The sequence below is a fragment of the Eublepharis macularius genome, chromosome 1 (assembly GCF_028583425.1).
Source record: "Eublepharis macularius isolate TG4126 chromosome 1, MPM_Emac_v1.0, whole genome shotgun sequence".
Lineage (NCBI taxonomy): Eukaryota > Metazoa > Chordata > Lepidosauria > Squamata > Eublepharidae > Eublepharis > Eublepharis macularius.
In genome coordinates, this window is record NC_072790.1 from 171,635,541 (window position 1) to 171,655,025 (window position 19,485).

Sequence of the window (19,485 nt, forward strand, 5' to 3'; positions counted from 1 at the left end):
AGAGGAGCTGCTGCACAGATTCTTTCTGTCACATGGTCACACAAGGAGTTAGAATTAGACATGGGCACGAACTGAATTACAATTAAAAAAAAAAACCGATTTTGGCGTTTGCGCCATTGTGACTCAGCTAATCGGTTCCGTCCACGGCAACCGATCCAGCAGTTGGGGGTTTGCTTGTTCGGGACTTGATCGGATATATCAGTTTCTGTTCGGAATTGCAGACACTCTGGCACCAGTAATTTATTCCCGGGGAAACAGAGCCAGGGGAATGAGCTGGGTTTGCCCTCCTTCTGTTGCCCTCGAAACACGAATGGAAGCCCAGCTTTCCTTGATTAGCAGGCTTCCTTCCAACCACGGAGCAGCAACCCAGGGGAAGGAGGGGGAAGGGGGTGTTCTGAAGCCATGGGCACAAAGGAAAGGCAAAAGGCAGCGTGGGAGGCTGGGAGGCCGCCCGCGCCATTCGTCTTTCCCCAGGACAAGGGGTGTGTGGGCAAGCCAGCCGCCCCTTGTCCTGGGGAAAGGCAAAAGGCAGCGTGGGAGGCTGGGAGGCCGCCCGCGTCATTCGTCTTTCCCCAGGACAAGGGGCGCACAGGCAAGCCAGCCGCCCCTTGTCCTGGGGAAAGGCAAAAGGCAGCACGGGAGGCTGGGAGGCCGCCCGCGTCGTTCATCTTTCCCCAGGACAAGGGGCGCGCAGGCAAGCCAGCCGCCCCTTGTCCTGGGGAAAGGCAAAAGGCAGCATGGGAGGCTGGGAGGCCACCTGCACCATTTGCCTTTCCCCAGGACAAGGGGCGCGTGGGCAAGCCAGCTGCCCCTTGTCTTGCGGGGCAGGTGAATGGCGCGAGCAGCTGCCGAGCCACTCGCGCTGCCGCCAGCTCCGCAGTGCACCGGGACAGCCGGCTTGCTGCGTGGGTGGGGGGCGACCCAGGAGCACGCGCGTGCACACGCAAGAGCCTGGCTATGGTTGCCCTGGGCACTGGCAACCATAGATCCAGCCCTGGGAATGTCCCCTCCCTGAGGGGAGGCGGCTCGTTGCTTGGTTAAAAACTCCCCCCCCTACTCTAAATGTGTGTGTGTGTGAATGTCCCCTCCCTCCCCCTGCCTGCTGAGCCTGGCGGCCGCTGCCACCAACCACCGTTCCTATATCGCTGGAAACAGCGGGCGCCCTCCCGCTTTGGCTTTCCCGATTCCGGATCGGAAATGGGACTTGATTGGTTAGAATCAGTGGCCTGGGTTCGGCAGCGGCCCAGATCCACGAACAGCTTAATTGGTATTTTTTTTGGATCGTGCCCATCTCTAGTTAGAATATCAATTGTTTCTAACAGTCACCAGCCAGCTTACATGCAAAAACCATCTAATAGGAGCAATTTGTGTGAGCAGTGCAGTGGAGCAGCATATGAAAATGTTTCTCCTCTTTCATAGATTGGAAAACTATAACTTTACATTCTCATTCTCCAGTAAGGGATCTATTCCTCTGTGTCTGATATTACTCTGCTCTCATGGGTAAGCCACTTATATGTAATATTTTGAGCAAGTGAGCTGGAAGCTGATTATCTGAAAAGGTAAAGGTTTGGGTTTAATTAAGCTTTATTGCACTGCCTGAAACACATCTTTTTTATTTTGTATAGATCATGGTGCCTAGTTTAGATGACATCCAGCAATCCATCAATCGTATGATACAACTGACCCTGGATGTAAGCCGTGGTGTGGTACATTGGGGACAGCAACACCTACGGAAATCTAGTACAGTGCTGGAGGGCAACTTACCAGTATCACCTAGCCAGACAGGAGGAAAAGTAGTAAAAAAAGACGAAAGTGAGATAATGGCTTGCTTAACCTTTTTATCTTTATGATGTATCATTGCTTCTAAATTTCAGCATTACACTTTAAAATATACTTACAGCACAATCCTAAGTAGAATTACTCCATTCTGAACCCATAGATTTCAATGGGCTTAGACTGGAGCAACTCTTCTTAGGATTGCACTGTCAGTCTGGAAAATACCAACAGTGCAGTCCTTCGGAACACTTTCCTGAGAGTAAGCCCAGCTGAATACACTTGGGTAGGTTTCTGAGTAGACCTGATTAGGATTGCTCTCTGACTCTAGATTATGAGAGATTTTAATTTTAATAGTGGTATTTCATGTAAATGAAATTTAATGTTACATCTGTAATGCATTTTAGGCCTTTTAGACTAGCAAAAGTATTCATGCACCTAATAATAATGAGGGATTTTTTTAGATAAAATGAAATGCCATTAAATTTCACCAAATAGCAATTTATTGTCATTGTTGATACTGCTTTCTATTACTTTGTGCTATTAAGTCAGTAATATCCAAAGAAGAAAATCTAGACCCCAAATCCTTAACGAACTTACTAATTAGCAACTTTGATTAATGCCGGTGGATATAATAGTCTCTCATATAGTTGGGATTGTAGTTTCTGGTTCTGGAAATATATATTTAAGTAAGTGAAAGGAGACATCTTAGGAGCACAGCTCTGAAAATGTAAAATGTGGTTCACTCTCAATGAAATACTGTTCCCTAGATTGTGCCATAGGAGATAAAAACATCTATTTGTAGTGTAGATTTTTGTAGATGCTGCTGCTGCTGCTCTTCCCTGATACATTGAGGGATGTAGTATGTGAGATGTGGAAGAGACTGCAGAACTTATGATGAAAATTTTTTATTTTTCAGAAACAATGGAAGATCAATTTCCAGTAAGAAAGTTAAGAAATTTTTATCCAGGTGTGGCAGAACACAAGGATATTTCCAAATTAGTTGTGCTTCTGTCCTCATCAGTAAACTCTGTACGGAAAGCAGCTAGTGAAGCCCTGCTTGACTTCCAGAAATATAAAGCTCTGTGGACAGAAGACAGAGATGCTAAAGTTCAGGTTAGTTGAACTATGAATTTTTGTAGCAATTTTTGCAAGGTGGTTTTTATCCAAGTTGGTTCATGGTGCAAAAGTTAGTGCATGAGATCTCTGAGGAACAAAATCTGTGATAAGATGTATGTATTTCAACCTCCTAAGCTTTTTTTCATGGTGAAAAGCAGTTATGCTATGGCATGGGATGGAGGGGTTAACACTACTATTTTCTTTATATGAAACAGCCCTCTAGATCTGTCTTTTGCTCCATCAGTATAGGCATGTACTTTGTGTCCCCCGAGTGAAAGAAGAAAACATTATAGTACATTATTACAGTTTTCAGTAAATAAATTCTATTGCACTGCTCTCAAGGACACAGTTAAGTGAATTTACATGCCAAAGTACAAAGAAATGGAAAATTGAGCATTTTTTATCCTTGGAGGTTTTATTCCACATATCATCTCTAAAGATGGTAAAATTGGACCATACACGACATAACTTTTTCTCCCCCCTCATTGCCCTGTTTCTGCCCATTAGTGTTAGGAGAAGGGGCATGGCTCAGTGGTGGAACTTTTGAATCAGAAAATGCCAGGTTCAATCCCTGGCATCTCCAGTTAAAAGGATCAGGTAGCAGGTGATGTGAAGGACCTCAATCTGAGGTTCTAGAGAATTTACCAGTCAGAGTAGACAATACTGACCTTGGTAGACCAGTGGTCTGAATTAATATAAGACAACTTCGTGTATACCAAGATCATGGTTAGAGCACTCAAGTTCTTTCACCTACCTTAAGCCTGAAAGAAAAGCACATGCAGGCACAGTTGTATTTGTAGGATAGAAATGGATATGCAGAGTTATCCCCAGTGTGAGTCTTGGCTTTCAACAATTGCTATAGGTTCCTGGGATAGCCTAGTTGTGGGCAGATGGCAACAGTTGAGGAGAAGACTACAGGGGAAGAAGAACAATGGCAGATGAAGTGGTGTTGTATTTATTACATGTATTTAACAAAATCCATGCATTGTGTTTTGAGTAATAATATATATATTTTTTTAAAAAAAAATTTATTGGTGAGTATAACATTCAAATTTGATACATACAATCACTTAATAACTAATTAACCCTATCCCCCACCCTTTTCCTCCCCCCTCCCTATCGACTTCCAACAGCTTTCCAACCCATAACCCCTCTTATTGCTTAATAAAATCCCTTACTCTAAGCACATTCTAAAAATTTTTCCCAGATATTCTGTCATTTATATCAAATATACTATCAATATAGTACACATCTATCAATTATACTATCAATATAGTATACATCTTATAACCCTTAATATAGCAGACCAGTATAATATAGCATAACATATAACAAAAATCTTAATTTAAACATATTCTATTTCTTTTAAACTTATATTCTATCAAATATACTTCTATCAATATAATATGTATTATAAAACCCTTTGTTAAAAAACATTTGTCAAATCTTGACCCTCCTTCGGAATCAATGATAAGTTGGCTTCATTCCATGAATCAGGAACTCTTTGGTCTTGCATTTCTCCATTCATTGCCTCTTTCAGGAAAGGTGCCAGTTCATTAACCATCACTTTATAAAACTTTGCCGTTAGGCCATCTGGTCCTGGTGCCTTCCCTAGTTTGGTTGATTGTATAGCGTCCCTTATTTCTTCTTCTGTCACTTCCTTATTTAGTTTCTCTTTCCATTTTTCAGAGATTGTTGGGATTTTCATCTTCTCTAAATATTCCGCAATTGAACTCTTACTCACTTCTTTTTTTTGGTACAGTTTTGCATAAAATTTAAAGAAGGCTCTACTAATGGCAGCTTGATCCATCAACACCTTATCCTCTTCCAAAATTTTACTTATAATTTTCTTCTCCTTCCTTTTTTTTAATTGCCACACCAAATACTTCCCGGGTTTATTGGCACCTTCAAACGACCTCTGGTTCATCCTCTTAAGGTTCCATTCTAGTTCTTTGTTATCCATTGTCGTCAATTGTTCCTGCAAAATTTTAATATCCTGATAAATTTTCTTTTTCCCCGGTCTTTTCTTGAGTTGTATCTCTTTGGCTTTAATTTTGTCCAAAATTTCAGATCTCTTTTCCTCCTTTTTCCTCCTACTCCTTGCATTCAAGTCCATTAGTATGCCTCTTATCACTGCTTTGTAAGTGCTAGGGATGTGCGTTTCGGCATTCAGAATGCCGAAAGAATGCCGAAACAAAAGTGTTTCGGCTTCTTTCGGGGAATGCCGAAACGTTTCGGGGAATGCCGAAACGTTTCGGGTAGCCGAAAGAAAAAAGCCGAAACGTTTCGGGATTCTTTCGGCTTTCTTTCGGCTTTTCAATGGGAAAATGCCTCCGTCTTCCCGGACGTCTGGGGGAGGCATTTCCCCACCGAATAAGCCCAAAATTGGTGTAGACCTTCCTCTAACCCTTCTCTAACAACCACCCAAGTTTCAGACAAATTGGACTTTGGGGGGCCATGTTATGGCCCCCCAAAGGAGGTCCCCCCATCCTCCCATAAGAAAGCGAAGGAGCAGCATATTGTTAGCATGCTGCTGCTCATCTTCTTCATTATTTCCTATGGGGAAAAAATGAAGAAGCAGGCTTCCTTTGCCAGGGGTGGCATTTTGCATGCAAAATGCCCCCAAGCCCTCAGGGGCCCTTCTCCCACCCCTCCTCCCACCCCCCACCAAGGCTCAGCCTGCTCCCACTTGGGGGGGCCATTTCATGGCCTCCCCAAGTAGGTGCTCTTTTCTCTACCACTGACAGCTGGGGGAGGCTTGTGTTGCCAGGGGTGGCATTTTGCATGCAAAATGCCCCCAAGCCCTCAGGGGCCCTTCTCCCACCCTTCCCCCCACCCCCCACCCAGGCTCAGACTGCTCCCACTTGAGGGGGCCATTTCATGGCCTCCCCAAGTAGGTGCTCTTTTCTCTACCACTGACAGCTGGGGAAGGCTTGTCTTGCCAGGGGTGGCATTTTGCATGCAAAATGCCCCCCAGCCCTCTGGGGCCCTTCTCTCACCCTTCCTCCCACCCCCCACCAAGGCTCAGACTGCTCCTACTTGGGGGGGCATTTCATGGTCTCCCCAAGTAGGTCCTCTCAGCCCCTAAAGTCCACCCCTTACAACCCCACACAAACCCAATTCCCCCCCAGCTGCCACACACAGACCCAAATCCCCACATTAGCCCCTCACAGACCCAAATCCACCCCCACCTGCCCCACACCCATAACCCCAGGAACAGGCTGGCAAAGGCCAGCCCTCTCCCTTTGTTCCCTATGCTGGGAACTTCTGAACTCTCTTTCCCTGGGCAATTCTGCACAGCCCAGGGGTGCCACAATGGTGGGCACACTTCTGAGTGCCAGCTGGTCCCTGTGAAAGAGCACCTGAACCACAGACACCCTCCCTCAAATTCCCCCACCACCTACAGAGATGGCTGGCCAGCCAGCCCCATTGTTCCCTATGATGGGAACCAACTGCACAACAAAGAATAAAACAAGAACAACACAAAATAAAGTTTTAAATTTTTTTTTCTCCCTTCCAAAGTACAAGTAGGCAAAGCATTATGACACATTACACCAGCAGTCCCCCACACAGAAAAATAACACAACTCACTTAACATCAGAGAATCACAAAGCATGATTCCTGTCAAAAACACTTTATTTCTTGAACAGCTTTAGGTTACACAGCAGGGGGGAACACCAAAGGGCATGGCAGCACTATCTTACACAAAAATAACACAACTCACTTAACATCAGAGAATCACAAAAACACAATTCCTGGCAAAAACACATTATTTCTTGAACAGCTTTAGGTTACACAGTAGGAGGGCACAACAGGGCATGATAGCAATGTACTACAAAAAATGATACAACCCACTTCACCGTTTTTGACAGCAATTGTGTTTGTGTGATTCTCTGATGTGAAGTGAGTTGTGTTGTTTTTGTGTAGTACACTGCTTTCCTGCTCTGTGGTGCCTTCCTACTGTGTAACCTAAAGCAGTTACAGAAATAAAGTGCTTTTGACAGCAATTTTTTGGGGTGATTCTTTAATGTGAAGTGAGTTGTGTTATTTTTGTGTAAGATACTGCTTCCATGCCCTTTGGTGTTCCCCCCCTGCTGTGTAGCCTAAAGCTGTTCAAGAAATAAAGTGTTTTTGACAGGAATTGTGCTTTTGTGATTCTCTGATGTTAAGTGAGTTGTGTTATTTTTGTGTAAGATAGTGCTGCCATGCCCTTTGGTGTTCCCCCCTGCTGTGTAACCTAAAGCTGTTCAAGAAATAAAGTGTTTTTGACAGGAATCGTGTTTTGTGATTCTCTGATGTTAAGTGAGTTGTGTTATTTTTCTGTGTGGGGGACTGCTGGTGTAATGTGTCATAATGCTTTGCCTAGTTGTACTTTGGAAGGGAGAAAATAATTTTTTTAAAACTTTATTTTGTGTTGTTCTTGTTTTATTCTTTGTTGTGCAGTTGGTTCCCATCATAGGGAACAATGGGGCTGGCTGGCCAGCCATCTCTGTAGGTGGTGGGGGAATTTGAGGGAGGGTGTCTGTGGTTCAGGTGCTCTTTCACAGGGACCAGCTGGCACTCAGAAGTGTGCCCACCATTGTGGCACCCCTGGGCTGTGCAGAATTGCCCAGGGAAAGAGAGTTTAGAAGTTCCCAGCATAGGGAACAAAGGGAGAGGGCTGGCCTTTGCCAGCCTGTTCCTGGGGTTATGGGTGTGGGGCAGGTGGGGGTGGATTTGGGTCTGTGAGGGGCTAATGTGGGGATTTGGGTCTGTGTGTGGCAGCTGGGGGGGAATTGGGTTTGTGTGGGGCTGTAAGGGGTGGACTTTAGGGGCTGAGAGGACCTACTTGGGGAGGCCATGAAATGGCCCCCCCAAGTGGGAGCAGGCTGAGGCTTGGTGGGGGGTGGGAGGAAGGGTGGGAGAAGGGCCCCAGAGGGCTGGGGGGCATTTTGCATGCAAAATGCCACCCCTGGCAAGACAAGCCTCTCCCAGCTGTCAGTGGTAGAGATGAGAGCAGAGCACCTACTTGGGGAGGCCATGAAATGCCCCCCCCAATTGGGAGCAGGCTGAGCCTTGGTGGGGGGTGGGAGGAGGGGTGGGAGAAGGGCCCCAGAGGGTTGGGGGGCATTTTGCATGCAAAATGCCACCCCTGGCAACACAAGCCTCCCCCAGCTGTCAGTGGTAGAGATTAGAGCACCTACTTGGGGAGGCCATGAAATGGCCCCCCCAAGTGGGAGCAGGCTGAGCCTTGGTGGGGGGTGGGAGGAGGGGTGGGAGAAGGGCCCCTGAGGGTAAGGGGGCATTTTGCATGCAAAATGCCACCCCTGGCAAAGGAAGCCTGCCTCTTCATTTTTCCCCCATAGGAAATAATGAAGAAAGATAAGCAGCAGCATGCTAACAATATGCTGCTCCTTCGCTTTCTTATGGGAGGATGGGGGGACCTGCTTTGGGGGGCCATAACATGGCCCCCCAAAGTCCAATCTGTCTGAAACTTGGGTGGTTGTTAGAGAAGGGTTAGAGGAAGGTCTCCACCAATTTTGGGCTTATTCAGTGGGAAAATGCCTCCTCCAGGCGTCCTGGAAGACGGAGGCATTTTCCCTTAGAAAAAAGCCGAAAGAATGCCGAAATAATGCCGAAAGAATCCCGAAAGCCGAAAGCCGAAAGAGATTCTTGTTTCGGCTTTCGGCTTTAACGATAGAGAATCTTCTTTCGGCTTTCTACTTTCGGCTATAGCCGAAAATTTTTGGCTTGCACACCCCTAGTAAGTGCCCCATACCTTATTAGTCGGCACTTCTTTATTCAAGTTGTACTGTATAAAAAATTTGGTCTCTCTTCGTAGCAACGCAATATTTTCTTCTATTTGTAACAAATCTTCATTTAGTCTCCATCCTTTCCTTTTGAAATTTTTCCCAAATCTCCACATAATTGGATTGTGATCTGAGCCTACCTTAGGCATTATCTCCACATCTCTAGTCCATAGTGCCAAATCTTTGGAGGCCCAGATCATGTCAATTCTTGATAGTGTAAGGTGTCTTGCAGAGTAAAATGTGTATTGTCTATTTTTAGGATATTGTCTCCTCCATACATCCTCTAAGTTTTCTTGTTCCTTAAGTCCAAAAAAAGTCTTTGGCAATAGTCCTCTTTTTTTGTGAGTTGTTTTAGACTGCTTATCCTCTTCCAAATTTGTAACTCCATTGAAGTCACCTGCCAGGATTATGTGATCATAAGACAAGTCATCCAATTGTTTCTCTAAGTCCTTAAAAAAGTTCTCTTTTGCACCATTAGGTGCATAGATCCCAATCAACAATATCTTCTTAGAATTCCATATAATTTCCACTGCTACATATCTGGCTTCTGCATCATTTAGCACTAGTCTGGGTTGCAATTCATCTTTTATATATAATACAACACCTCGCTTTTTCTTTTTAGAAGCAACAACAAATTCTTTTCCCAGTTTAGCAATTTTCAAATATTTTACATCTTGCTTTCTAATATGTGTCTCCTGCAGACAGACTATGTTGCATTTTTGTTTTATCAGCCAGTGGAAAATAGCTCTACGTTTACAAGGTGAGTTTAGTCCGTTAACATTCCAAGATATAATCTTACACTCCATGATCACTTTCTTATACTTTTTGGTAAGTCCTTTTCATTTTCCCTAATAAAAGTCTCCATCTCCTGACCGGATCTGATGCTCTTCCTTACTCCCCCAAACTCAAATGTCAGTCCTTCTGGTATTTCCCATCTGTACCTGATTTTCAACTCCTTTAACATCTAAACCAGTTCTCTGTATTTTTTCTGCTCCAACAGCACCGATCTGGGCAACTCCTTCATAATTCTCACCTCTTTTCCATCGACTTCTAATGGATCCTGGAATTGTTTGCTCACAATTAATTCTCTTGTGTTTCTGGTCGTGAATTGCACAATCATGTCCCTTGGTAATTTCCTCTGGGCTGCAAATCTGGAATTGATTCTGTACACCACATCTAGGAAAGCTGCGATCACTTCCTCCTCCTTCCCCAGGTAACCTGCCAAAATCTCTGTAATCTGATCTCTGGGTGTTTTTCCTTCCACTTCTGGGATCGCACGAAATCTTAATTGCTTTCCCATCTGTTTACATTCCGCAACAGCCATTCTTCCTCTCATTCCCCTCATCTCGGTCTTATGCACGTCTGCCAGTGTCTCAACCATTTCCTCGACTGCATTAACTCTCTGCTGTGTACCTTGTAGGTCATTCTGTATTTTATCCATACCTTTCGTCAGTTCTGCCATTTCTGATTTAAGTGTCTCTTTAAAGTCTTTTAATTCTTTCGCCATCTCTAACATCATGTCTTTAAGCTCTTTATTCCCTTCTGAAACTTTTTTGTCCAAATTATCCATCGCAGTTTGCCACTCTTTCTTTGACATCGTGGGGCTTGCTCTGCTTTGCTCCCACGAGTCTGCCCGTTTCCTTAACTCCATGGCGCTAATTTATTACTTTCTGACGTTCTTAAAAGTCCAAATCCAGTTTATTTTAACTAAACGCTATTTCAAAGTGCTCAGAATGTTGCACGTTTTTTCTCTATGGTTTTATACTGAGGTATGCGCCCTTACCCTCTTCAAAGATGGCCTACTTCCGTTTTGATTGAGGTCTTGCCTTGCCCTATTCCAAAATGGCGTCGCCCTTCTTCCGGCGTTCAGACATGAACCCTTCTCACCAGTCTCTTCATGGTTTTGACGTACTTCCTGTTCCCCTTTGTTACACAGCAGTTCTCACGATTTTTTAAACTTTCTCACAGCCCATTATCTCTTCCCGGCCGTAGGTATGTAAACAATAATCCAATTTCCACGCTAACTTCTTATGCAAAATTACTTTTTCAAAATTTTTCTTGCCGGAATCTTCCCCCTTACGTTCCCAATCTGTAGCAGTTCTTAAGTCCACTTTAACCACTTAATTCTTTTTAAAATCTGTCCCGTACTGAGAGATAGCGATCTTTACCTTCTTAGGCGTTTTTCTTGGGTTGTAATCACTGCTTCTTTTATTCAATTAAGTCCAAAGCCCCTTGCTGTTTCACAGAAGCTTGGGCATGAAGGTCTTATGCGAAAAATTTGACTCCAGAGCCACTGCAGAGATCTAGGCAACCTTTCTTTGGGTGGGACCTCAAGGGTGGGCTGGAGTTCGTTGCGTGGAACCCCCTCCTCACCCGAGATCGACACGCCCTCAGGTGCACGAGCATACTCGCCTGTTCCCTGCCTGAGAACAGGTGGCTGCGGGCTGTTTTTGCCCCCCCAGCCTTCCAAACAGCGGCACGGACAGCTCAGCTCTTAGAGCTGCGTTAGACCTCCATGAATCCCAAACCAGAAGTCGTGTTTTGAGTAATAATATTAAATTGAATATCATTTTAACAGAATAAAAGAATATCTATTAATATTTGGTTTTATCTATACACAGCAATTTCTGGCCAGTAATCCCTCTTTGACTGAGATCAGAGCAGAAATTCTTCATTATGCTACCTTTGAACAAGAGATAGAAGATTTAAAACCTACAATTTCTGTTGGCCCCATTGAACTGAATACAGGTATGAGATTAGTCTTTTCTTGTGTTTAACTTATAGGAAAATAATTTAAAACAATGTAAGATGTGCCAATTCTGATTTATAATTAAAAATGTATAATTTACTTTGCTGTCAAGAAGAGTCCATAATTCATATTTGCAAATATGTTCAGTAATCACTCAGTGGATACAAATGTCTGAATATATATGATTGGAGAGAAAAAATGTAATTGTGTATAGCCTTTTTCCAATTTTTCAGTATCTATTTTTGAAGCAGAGTTTGTAATATCTGTATCTACCAAAGGACATATTTATTATGGCCTTTATTTTTCTTATTGTTTGAAGATCTTCAGATTTTACTCTGTCTATACCTTAATTTGGAATTGTGGGAGATGGGAGGAGAACAAAAGGCCAGCCTAATCAAGACATGATGGGTTATCACAGAAACAAAAATTTCAGCATTATTGGAAATTAGCAAAAATTTATTTTTCAATACATGTTAAATAACAATGGCCATTAGAATGAGTCATCAGAGTTTAATGAAGCTATCCAGTTATACTATATGAAAATTTATCTCTAGTGTAATGTTCATTGTGGGTAAACAATGGAAATGGGATTATTTTGTTCCAATTAGGCCAGATAGTTTAGCCTATGGTGTATTCTGTATAACAAAGCAGAATGATTTTATCTCAGTTGGAAAGAAGTGAGAGAGTTTTAGGAGCTCATTCATTTTTTACTTAATTTCTTTGAATTCCATATGCATATGGAAGCACAGATTGCATTGGAAAGGCTGAGTCCTTACGTTTATTTACAGACCTACTTCAGGCTGTACCTTATCCTGTCCAATTCAGCACTCCTGGCCTAACAGATAACAAATATATAGCCTGACTTTCAGAAAGTCAGAAGACTCCTGAGAGGTTGTTGTATCAGGCATCTGACGAAGAGAACTTGATTCTCGAAAGCTTATGCTAAAATAAAATTGGTTAGTCTTAAAGGTGCTACTGGACTCTTTTTGATTTTGCTACCACAGACTAACACGGCTAACTTCTCTGCATCTACAAACACAACAAAAGCTCTCTGGATGTGAAAAACAGTTGCACTTTTTTTTTTTGGATCCCAGCCTAAAAGTCATAATTTTTCTGACTGCTCTGTTTTAAAGGACTTGGTGCAATTACTTTGAGTGGGTGGTATATAAAGGTCAATTGCTTTGCACATGTAGATAATCTAGAGGATATAATTTTTAACAGGACCAATGAAACTGGCTCTCTCAATTGAAGCCAAAGCATGGAAAATGTTACTCTGTCGCTATTTAAATGAAGAATACAAGAAGAAAATGCAAGACATGATATCCTTTATAACAGAATATTTGAAAAAACTGTCTCGACCTATTCGAGATTTGGATGACGTCAGATTTGCTATGGAAGCTCTGTCTAACATACGTGACAAAGAAATAGAAATGGATATGACCATGGGGCCCATTGAAGTAAGTTCTTCCTTTTCAAAGATTGGGTTCTAGTTGAGGATGTTGAGTTCTTCTGAAAATATTAGTTATACAGCATCCCTGTTTTGTTTTGCCTAGGAAGCATATACAATTTTAAACAGATTTGAAGTTGAAGTAACAAAGGAGGAATCAGAAGGTGTTGATACACTACGGTATTCTTTTAACAAGTTACAGAGCAAAGCAGTAAGTATATGAAAGTAGGCTTTTGTACAAGTATTTCTGGCAGTTAATAAAAATAAAATATCTGTTGACACGAAGGGTGAGTGTATAAAATTACCTATACCCCAAGAAAAATGTTCTTTTCCCGCTTTCCAGAAGATCTGCCTCAGAAGCCCTGCTATTTGCCTTTGCCTTCAGAAGTAAGACAGTTGCAACCAGAGACAGTGCTTTTTCAGGAGTAGCACTTCTCCTTGAGGGTTGCTAGCACCTATGTTGCTGTCTTTTAGGCACCAGACTAAAATGTTTCTGTTCACACAAGCTTTGAATTAATGGGCTGATTTTTTAAAATATTATTTTAGTCTGAAAACTGTTATTTTAAGCTGTGAGCAGTCTGTTTTTATGGTCTGTTCTATGCTGGACTGGGTTTTCTAATGCTGGACTTTAATACCTTTATATTGTTAGGGTTTTTAAAAATTTTATTTTATAAGACGCCTTGGGCAGGTTCCTGGAGAATTTGTCCCCCTCCCTAAATAAATAAATAATCTTGATTTATGAATTCCCTTCAAACAACTAGGCTGGATATGATTGCAGTTTTCTTACTTTCCTTTTCAAGCATAATGGCTTTCAAGGATATTCTTTACCTTGTGACAAATTATTGAACAGCCCTGTTTCACATTCTGACATACCCTACTCATACCAAGTCACCGCTCATGTTTGGCTAATGTATCACTTTTCCCTTTATGAGCTAGAACCCTCCATTTTTTCCTTCCCATACCTCACTTAAACCTGATTGCCTCAGAAACTTGCTGTCAGGTTCTGATTGTGTTTAAACCAAAGAGACTCCATTTTAATCTTGTCAGTGTATTAAGTGTTTCCTTTGCAGGTGGGAAGCCCATTGATGGAAGCTTACAGAGAGAAGAGGAATGTTGTGTCTACATATATCTGTCTTTCCGACACCCTTGAGAAACTTTCACTTTCTCACCCTTGGCCCGTTTGTTTTGAGAACTGTGGGGGAGGATGGGGCCTGCAGGGAACTGCTTATTCTTTAGCCTTTGCTTGGCATTCGTAACAATTTCTTAGTTCAGCTAAGATCCGTGTATCTTGGAATGTGTACTCTAATGGTTGTTTATCTCCAGTAAAGCCTTTTGAAACCAAGGGACTTTTGTCTTATTGCAAGAGGCAGGCTAAGTTGCAACTTTTAGCAAGCCACAGTCTGACATTTTGTTACAAATCACCTCTGTTCCAATGCCTTGGATGGAGGAGACGGATATCAAGGCTGAGCCCGACAGGGACCCTTTGTTTGATCCTTATGTCTCCAGTATGGAAGGAGTGGAATGTACTACAATAAATCAACCCGTTCTGGGGGAAATGGAGTCTGGTCCTGCTACAGTGTATCCCCTCGTACCCGACAGAGCTGGCACCCAGGACATCTGGAGGGACTTGGGAGCTCGACCACGGGTGGCAGCGGAACCCCTGATATCTTTGCCTACACCGAGGCAGTGGGGCTCCAGGCCTAGAGAAACGAGGGAGAGGAGAGCAAGCACGATGTTCTCCAGGTTGCTCATTGACGTGAGATGGACGGTCGGGTCGTCAATGGAGGAAGGACCTAGCATCATTTGGGAGCTTCCCAAACAGTCCCGAACGCCGATCGAGGCGCGGGCCAGCAACCAACCATGTTTTATGTGGAATAAAGAATCCGATCAACTGGAGGAATGGGACCCCAGGGGTACCGAGAATACCCAGGACTGGGAGACCACCCATCACGATTTAATGAGCTGGGATTACGCCGAAGTGGCTATGTGGATGGGGCAGCGCGAGTCAACTAATCAAAGTTGGCAGCAACTACAGTGCCGAACTCAAGCTGTAGATGCGGGAATTTCAGCAGTAACGGGATTAGCGAAAGGAATCCTTGCGGGGATATCGGAGGAAGGTGAGACTACTGGGGCCACCGGAATGGGTGAAATTCGACCTTGGTCCCGTGCTACCACCTCCTCTGAGGACTATGTGGATACAGTACAATTCCCGACTGAAATGCCCCAGGAAATACCGTATGAGGATGTCGATACCTCGGTGCCAATTCACGTACAGAGACTGGAGGATAGAATTGGTACCATGGAGGAGAGCTTGGCCCATGCAGTGCATCTGTTATCGGTGCTAGTCATGGAAGGGAGAGGTGAGGGGCCACAACAAGGGGCTGGGGAGCATCCTAGAGCTTCAATGAGTCGAGGTGTAGCAACCTTACAGCAATTAGTGCAGCAGCAGCCGGTGCCTGTCCAGAGGGATCTGCCCGTTATAACGCCGGCACAGGGTCAGGTCCCCCCTTTGATCAGAGAACTACCGATAGTTCCGGAGGATGATCAACAAAGACCAGTGATGACGACGCCTGACCCTCCACAAGGTCCACCAGACGTATTGCCGGATGATCTCCCACAGGGGCCTCCCCTAGATGATAATCGTCACCTGCCAGGACCCCCGGGAGACGGGAACCAAGAGAGGCCTCAAGAGCAGCCCCCTCTTCAACCACAAGAGCAACCTCTTCAACCACGAGAACCACCACTTCAACCACGAGAGCAACCACTCCAACCGCAAAAGCAACCTCCGAGACTCCCGCCACCGCGAGGACAACCACCTCATCATCCCCTTCCAAGAGGTCCAGCACTGCAACCATTTCATCCACGACAAGTACCTCAGGGTCCACTACATCCTCCGCAGCCGAGACCCCAACAACCACCAACCTATTCTGCGGCAAAAAGACGCACAGCCCAGACCGAGGCCAGTGCCCTTACAGTACTACCCGTTACCAGCACCAGCACCAGTCGCTAGACCTCAGGAATTACCGATGGGGTGGGTAAAGTTGGAAGCTACGTTTGACGGAGATCCTTCAAAACTAGGATTCTTCTTAGTACAAGCTCTTCAGTTTTTCAATCATTGGGGACACTTGTTCGAAGACGAAGCTAGTCAAATCGAACACCTAGGATCCCGGCTGCAAGGAAAAGCGGTGGAATGGTATGTAACTTTGTATGAATTGGGGGCCCCGGAGTTGGATACCTTGCAAGGCTTAGTAGCGGCTCTCCGGGTGCAATATGAGGACCCTTTAGAAGATGATAGAGCCCGAACGGAATTACAAACCGTTAGGCAAGGCAATCTGTCGGCCAGAGACTATGTTACTAAGTTCCGGCAGCTAGCAGCCAAATGCCCAAGATGTGAGGAGTCCACAAAAATAATTCTGTTTAAACAAGGCATGAATCCTAAACTGCTGGATCGGGCTCTTATGCAAGACAATCCCCCAACATTATTGGCTTGGATACAATTGGCATGTGAAGTGGAAAACCGTATGCAGCAGGTACGTCTTGTAGAACAACAGCAGGCAACGAGGCACCGAAGAACTTCGATAATTGTTCGAGGGGGAAGAGGAGCAGGATACGCGGCTAGAGGAGCGAGAGAAGCTAGATGGCGACAAGGACTGTGCTTACATTGTGGCCTAAGCGGCCATTACGCAGTGCAATGTCCACTCAGACCTGTGCAACGAGCTCCGCTCCAGCCAGTACGTACAACCTATACCACCCTTCCCCCACTGTACCGCCCAATGCCCGCTCCCCGAACTGCTAGAGGACGCGGTGCAACCCGCAGAAATCCTCCTGAGAAAGGATTAGAATTAGAAGAAGTCATGGACTTAGACTCAACCGCTTTAATTGGAGAGGAAGGACCCGAGAGCCCGAATTCGGGAAACGAGATGGATCTGTCGTAAGCGGACCCAAACGGCAGATCAAAAACCAGTCCGTTCCCATAGTGGAAAGACCACGAGGGTCCATTCTATTCATGCCAGTTACTTTAGTCAACCCAGAGCGGAAAACTCATATTCGTGTACAAGCACTTATTGATTCCGGATGTTCCAGAGATATTATTGCACCCGCTCTGGTCAATGGACTAGTGCTGCCAATGAAGGAACTAGAAACACCTGTCATCTTTGAACAAATGGATGGCTCCAACATGAACCCAGTAACCACCGAAACCAAACCTGTAATCACGGGAATGGGACAGCATTGGGAGACGAGGTCGTTTGTGATGAGCCCTACCGCCAAATACCCTCTAATCTTAGGTAGCCGATGGTTGTGGGATCACAACCCAGACATTGACTGGCCGGTCGGAAGCATTACATTTCGGCAAGACGGTTGTAGAAATCACCGTTGGAATCAAAATTGGGGTACCGATCCTACCCGGATGGAGGAAGCCCTGTTAACCCAAGAAGAAATCAACCAAATACCAAAAGAATACCGAGCATATCTACAAGCCTTCACTGAAGAAGAAGCAAACGCTTTACCCCCTCATAGGAGGACAGATTGTGCAGTAGAAATCCTCCCAGGAGCCACTCTGCCCAAGGGCAGACTATATCCAATGAGTCCTATAGAAAGAGAGGAACTACACAAATTTATTGATACCAACTTGGAAAGAGGATTTATCTGACCTGCTAATAGTCCTCATGCAGCCCCAGTACTGTTTGTAAAGAAAAAGGATAGGGGGCTAAGACTGTGTACTGATTTCAGAGGACTCAATGCTGTCTCCTCCACGAACGCTTCCCCAATCCCCCTCATCAGAGACTTGCTCAACGTCGTGGCCCAAGGTAAGATCTTTACAAAATTGGACTTAAAAGATGCTTACTTCCACGTTCGTATAAGACAGGGGGATGAATGGAAAACCGCGTTCAATACGCCCTTAGGGCAATATGAATATTTGGTCATGCCCTTTGGCCTGTCTGGAGCACCATCGGTTTTCATGTCCATGATCAATGAAGTTTTACATGATTTCCTATATAAAGGGGTGGTCGTTTATCTAGATGATGTGTTAATTTATTCAGAAATGGAAGAGGAACATGTGAAATTAGTACAAGTATTAACCACCCTCATGCACAATAAGCTACCCATCAAATTGTCCAAATGTGAATTTCACAAATCTGGACTCAGTTATTTAGGATACTGCATCTCCAAAGATGGGCTAAAAATGGATCCAGGCAAAATTAAAGCCGTACAAGAATGGCAACCCCCCCACTACCCATAGAGAACTGCAATCCTTCCTGGGGTTTGCCAATTTCTATCGAGAATTTATAGAGAATTTTGCCCAAATAACTCTCCCCCTCACAGAATTACTAAAAACAAAGAACAAAGGGGAACAAGCCAAGAAACCCACATCCAAATTAATGTGGACTCCAGAATGCCAATTGGCTTTTAACCTTTTAAAGCAACAATTTGTATCAGAACCAGTTTTGCAGCACCCCGATGAAAATCACCCATTTATTGTGCAGGTAGACACCAGCGATACGGCGATCGGGGGAGTCCTTTTGCAAAAAGGGGAAGACAATAGCCTTAAACCTTGTGCATATCTCTCACGCAAATTCTCAGAATCTGAGAGAAATTGGAATGTCTGGGAAAAGGAAGCATTTGCAGTCAAGGCAGGGCTCTTCTCTTGGAGACATTGGCTGGAAGGGGCCCGTCATCCTTTCGAAGTGTGGACAGAACACAAAAATTTAGAAGCATTGCGTAGCCCCAGGAGATAGAATGCCAAACAATTAAGATGGGCCGAATATTTCTCCAAATTCAATTTCACCCTAAAGTTTTTGCTCAGCAAAACTAATTTTTTAGCTGACGCTCTGTCGCGCATGCCCCAACTAAAAAGCAAGCGGGAGGAAACAGTAGACACAGTATTTTCGCCAACGCAACTCGGAGGCGTGGTCACAACGCGCAGTCACGCAGCACAGCATACTCGAGCAGATCAGGGGTGGAGACAAAAACTAAAAAGCGAAGTGGAGAAGGAGGGGGAGGATATACCCAAAGAAAAACTATCTCAATCTGATCAAGGGGAATGGCTATGGAACGATAGTTTTTATGTACCAGCTAGCCTAAGAAAAGAAGTGTTGCAGCGTTGTCATGATGCCCCAAATGTTGGCCACTATGGGTATTTAAAAACATTTCATTTGTTACAAAGACAATTTTGGTGGCCAGGTTTACGCAAAGATGTCTCCCAGTATGTTGCGTCCTGCCCAACTTGTCTCAGCGCCAAGACTAGAAAAGGAAAGCCTCCAGGACTGTTACAACCCCTTGAGACCCCAAGCAGACCTTGGGAAATCATTTCTATGGACTTTATCACTGATCTCCCTCCCTCAAAGAACCACACCTGTATACTAGTCGTGGTGGATTTATTCTCAAAACAAGCCCACTTCATTCCTTGTGCCACCATACCTTCTGCAAAGAAATTGGCGGACATTTTTATGAAGCATATTGTAAAATTACATTCTTTTCCATCAAAGGTGATATCTGACCACGGCGGACAGTTCGTTGCCAACTTCTGGCGGGAGCTTCTCCAGCTTATGGGAGTGGAACAAGGACTTGGCTCCGCCCACCATCCACAAACCGACGGACAATCGGAA

The 19,485-nt window shown here is 44.4% G+C and overlaps 1 protein-coding gene across 1 annotated transcript in view; it reads left to right on the forward strand.

The window, feature by feature from the left end:
• The window catches only part of DNAH8 (dynein axonemal heavy chain 8), a 406,563-nt gene that overhangs the window by 107,264 nt on the left and 279,814 nt on the right, over positions 1–19,485 (forward strand). Inside the window, exons 22-26 of the mRNA XM_054978191.1 lie at positions 1,626–1,812; positions 2,693–2,889; positions 11,303–11,429; positions 12,652–12,887; positions 12,984–13,088. Of these exons, the coding sequence (XP_054834166.1) occupies positions 1,626–1,812; positions 2,693–2,889; positions 11,303–11,429; positions 12,652–12,887; positions 12,984–13,088 (852 nt within the window). The remainder of the gene's footprint in view (positions 1–1,625; positions 1,813–2,692; positions 2,890–11,302; positions 11,430–12,651; positions 12,888–12,983; positions 13,089–19,485) is intronic.